The following is a 5,121-nucleotide window of genomic DNA, read 5'->3' on the forward strand; positions in this document are numbered from 1 at the left end:
ACTTTCACCCAACCCAGGTCAGAGGGAATGCAGCGAAGGTAAGATCCAACCATGTGCGTGTGTGAGAAAGATGACGACTATCTACCGCGAATCTGCGTGAATCAAATCATTGCTTAACTTAAATCAGTGCTATGGCATCCCTAGGCATCGGTATTCCGGCGGAATAATCAATTTAAAGATGAGAGTTTATGTTAACAGCAAACAATAGTTCATTGAATATATTTATACCTTCAGAAAAGATAGAAGGGGTTCTCACAAGGAACAATTATTCACTTTATACTTAAAATCCTAAACGATAAATTGTAAAAGGCAATGTAGCCAAGACATAGCAAGAGTATGGTCAAAGTAGTAAATAATCTAACCTTTGTATTTGTCATATTGTCGCAATATGCCATAGAATGAGAGAATGAATGTGAGATCGAGTGAAAGAGGGCAAGATGTAATGTGTATTTATCTGTGCTTTAATATATATGTATATTCAGAAACACCGTAGTATTATGTAACGTCATTTCAGGTATTTAAAATCAAATCCTCCTAGGTTTATTCTTGGTAACTCCGACTGTTAGGCACTTATCCTGACCGTATTATAATTCATGTAATGTTTAATTCGCCCAGCAGGTGAGGCGAGCGATTCATCGTTGTTGCGTTGCTAAGCTCAGTTCAGTTGAGTTAATTGAGTTAATTAATTAGTTATTAAATTAGCAGACAACCCGTTTTGGTTTCAGTTGCCCTCTCCCTCCTCCTTTTCTTCCCCTGTTATGTTCGGGACAATACACCATCGAAATTTCCCTTTCATAAAAAAAAAAAATCCCCCAATTTGCGATGATGTATGGGTTGCATCGACTGCGTTAAACGATCTCCAATGGAATAGGTTTGCAAAACTACATTTGCTCGCACACATATCACTGTGTTCACAGCCTTCCTAAATGATGCAACCTCCCCTCACACGGCGCTCAAGCCAAAACACCCAATCAGCATCCTCTACGCGACTGCTGCAACAGCGCCATAGCGAGCGAAAGTACCATTGTGTTCCAGCCCCGATCACGGCCTGGTCTACGCGGGTTGATATCACGGATCGCAGACTTCTCCACCATCTCTCTTGGTGGAGCGGCGTGGGAACGCTTGATGTTTCGAAGGATATAGAGTTTAATAAATAATGATTTGCATTACAGATTTATTTAGGTGTGCACGTGCGAATAGGCAGAAGCCGATACTGATTGCCTCGGCCACCGAGGTTCAATATAATCTAGTTTACGATAATTATGGGAAAAATTCTCATTATAATTAGCAATATAAATTAAAGATAGGACTACAATCAACATCAATGTGACTTTTCGAAGCCATATATTTTAATTTTAAGAACATGTAGTCACTAGATCATCTCCTAGTGTTTTACTTGTTACATTAAGCAGGTTTGTTTGAGTGTATTTTGTGTTATTCATTTTAACAATTAATTTTAATATTTTGCAACACTGATCCATATCAACCATAAAATCTTCATCAGAGTAAAGGGGAGATGTCAAGGACCAGGTACTTTCATCATTCAGATGTTGTGTGTACATACTTCTCTATTTGGGGAGGGGGATGATCATTGTTTTCAAAACTTGCCTATCATGACCTGTACAGAACATTCAGCCATTATTTTAACTTTTACTCCCTTAAAAAAATGCATGCAAGTAAATTTCAAATATGAATGTACTTAAACAGAAATATATATTTTTCTATCATTATTATTATTATTATTATTATTATTAATATATGCATCAAACCTCATCAGCAGAATCTGCCCGAAATTGAGTACTTGCAACTTCATATAAATTTAAAAGCTGACAATTGCGCCTTCCAATATTATTTCAGCATATTTTGCAAGATGTACAATAATTCTTATGTTTATTTTGCGAATATAAGTAGTAGTAGTAGAAAACAGATAAACCTATATTTCTAGAATGGCTTGATTCTCATACTCTTGTCAATAAATACCGTAAAGTAATACTGAGGAGTCACATTTATTCCACTCAAATTTATGATAACAAATACTTTTTAACGCAAATAGACGTTCTGTAAACCAAGCAAAGCACGAAGCTTACAAGTCTTTGTTTATCAGACACACACACATACACATGAATATATGCACTCACAGTTCCTCTATTTCAAAGGATTTATTTCACTAATAATACCAAATTGGAACGTAACCATAATTTAATAAATAATGATAGCATGACACATTATTGTACACATACACTAGATGCAAGTGCGGCCCACAAGAAGCAGACAAAAGACCAGCGCAAAGGTTGGTAGCCCTTCATCGATGAATGTTTGAAACAATATTCAAGAAATAAATATGCACAGAAATTAGTAAATATACAGAGCCGATTGATCAAGATTTATCCTACATATCATCAGACACTCTCCTCTAAACGGCAAGGTTCAGCCTAGGAAATTCACGCACTATCCAAGCAACATGCATATTCAAGACAAGAGATGCGAGACATTTTCCTTCAACGGTTGCTCTTTTGTAAACCATTATTTCTTGCCAGTAATCGTAGAACACAAGCTGATGATACGCTGTTTCTTCTGCACAGATGTACGCCTATTAGAGCACAGTTCTCTGCAAGAACACTACAGATTTTGATATCGATAAACTCTCTTCCTTAATTGTACTCATATCATTTGTATTATACCCCCTTCCCACCCCCACCCATAGGGGTGCCAGTGGTGTCTTACCCCCAAAGTATTTCTTTCGAGATTTCAAGTGATACGTGCTCCAAGTTTGTTTGAAATCGCTCCAGGTGTTCGAGAGTTATGCCGGAACAAACACACATACATCAATTTTTATATATTAGAAGATTAGTGTGAGTGCCAGAAGATACGTACGTACAGTCAGCGACAATAAAATGGGACATCTAGATCCTCAAATTCTTGCTCCCCTGGAAGGCGTTATGTGTGTTGCCAAACTTTACGGAGGTGGTAAAAGTTCCCATTGAAAATTTGGTATTAAATGAAATCATCGCTCTAGAGTTAGGCAACACACACAACGCCTTGCAGCGAGCATCTAAGTGTCCCATTTTTAATGACGGTGACTGTACATTAATTAACATAACGTTAACTCTCACTCATTTACATCTTTGACGAAATTGTGTAACTGCAACATACTCAACTAATAAGCATAACGAACTGATCACGTTACCAGCTATCCATGTGAAAAGTATAGGCTTTAAGTGCCTAACTGCAATGCTAACATCGTGTTTCTTTGCTTTCAACTTTCCTCTGGTGGTTAGGCGAAGCCTCATATCGTCCTTCCACTTTCCATTGAAACCTGCCTCAAACATTCTGCTCATGAAGGTACTAAATTTGGGTAAGTAGGGAGAGCCCTTTGGGACTGCATATCCTCCAAAAAAGGAAATAACTGGTTCGCGCACCATGTGAATTAAACTTTCACCGTTTGAGGCTTTGTGGCGTGTCACAGCAGAAAATTCTATTATGTCCTTGTGACTAAGGGCAGCTGAACCCCGACCGTCCGCAACTGAATCGAACAGTGTTTGCAAGTCATTCTGGTAGTGTATGCGGGACGATGCCAATTTTCGCAACGTGCTTCCTGTAAGTTCTGTCAGAATAGAGCGATAAGGGGACAGGCACACGATTTCAAGACCTGCATTGCCCAGGTCCTCCAAGGTGTCAATATCCGGGTAGTGATGAGGGTTGGTTAAGAATCCAATCAATGACCCTTGATATATCGAATTTATAACCAACGAGAAGTAAACAAACAGGAAAAATACAAGCCTTAGTGAATATTTTGATGGTTGGTGATGGACGGATATCTGCAAGCACACTGCTAGGACAAAGAGGGCAGCATTGGTCTTGAATGGTCGTCCATGGCTGTTTGTACGTTGAATCAACTCATTCCACATGAGACCCATGAACAACACTGTCCCTCCCACACACAACCACAACTCCATTCTCAGCGGAAGAAGTAAGGCTAACCACTGGGGCACAATTTCGGACCTCGGGACCACAAAGTTCATTGAGGATACAATGGCTGGTTCTGTAATTTCAAGAACTTTGGCTCTATCGTAAGATATTCGCACTCGGTTTATTCCCACGTCGACCTTATCATGGACTATGTCTCCCACAAATCCACTATAGTTCCCATTGGGTAACCTTTCCCCAACGGCATTATGAAGAGCCAGTAATTGGAGTGTGTAATTCATGTACTCAGCAAGAACTATATGAAACTGCCAGTCCAATCCAACAAAACGTTCACTCTTCGTGTTCTCCTGGTAAAGGTAAGGAGGAGCCGTAAGTCTAGAAGCGCGGATCGTCTGATTCTGAAGATCCTTTAGCTTGTCAGGAAACAGACTCTCCAGGTTTTGTAAGTTATCACAGGATAAAGTTCGATACTGAAATGTCCTCCTGAAAGGGTCATAATTGGTGACATGTAGATCATGTTTTCCATGTAGGTTGTGAAACGAGTTCAATGACGATTCTTGTATCACAACTGAATCAATCACTTTATGCCTCCAGAGAGTGACAAGAATTGAAGATGCTACACTTCTTCCTTTGGCAGCTATAAACAGAAAGAATTTGGCTCTTGAGTTCCAATACGATAGTTTCTCTGCTTCCGAAAGTGCTTTAAAGAACGACGTCTGGTCTTTTAGGTAGAAGATAAACGTATGAGCTGTAACACTTCCAAGAGTGGACGCAGAAGGCATTCCTTCTTCAAACATAAACATCACTTTATACTCCTTCTGCAATACACCAACCAGAGAATGGTATGGAGCACTTTGCAGACCAATGTGCACCGCATGAACATCACCACTCTCTAAATAGTTTGATAAGAAAGTGGACATACAGATTGAACTTTTGCTTGAGGGAATAACGTTCTCCAAAATATTGAAAGTACCCATTGTGATAGGTGGTAGTGTAATAATGATTAAAACCAAACTCGGACTCATGGCTTTGCAGATCTATGATCCTGCAATGAATTACAAAAGTTACGAAAAATTGAATGTAAACAATTGTGCAAGATTCTGTACATGACACATTCTTCGAACGTATAACAATGTATAACGAATATTTTAAACATATCAACAAGACATAATGTTCTAGTTTTACCAATATTTT

The 5,121-nt window shown here is 38.9% G+C and overlaps 1 protein-coding gene across 1 annotated transcript; it reads right to left on the minus strand.

Annotated features, from left to right (window-relative positions):
* Positions 1 to 3,113: 3,113 nt before the first annotated feature.
* LOC146001370 (glutamate receptor ionotropic, delta-2-like) lies at positions 3,114 to 4,904 on the minus strand. The gene has a single exon (XM_083138684.1). The coding sequence runs from the start codon at positions 4,902 to 4,904 to the stop codon at positions 3,114 to 3,116; it is 1,791 nt and encodes a 596-aa protein (XP_082994810.1).
* Positions 4,905 to 5,121: the final 217 nt, after the last annotated feature.

This window comes from Lepisma saccharinum, chromosome 17 (assembly GCF_977018435.1).
Source record: "Lepisma saccharinum chromosome 17, izLepSacc3.1, whole genome shotgun sequence".
NCBI lineage: Eukaryota > Metazoa > Arthropoda > Insecta > Zygentoma > Lepismatidae > Lepisma > Lepisma saccharinum.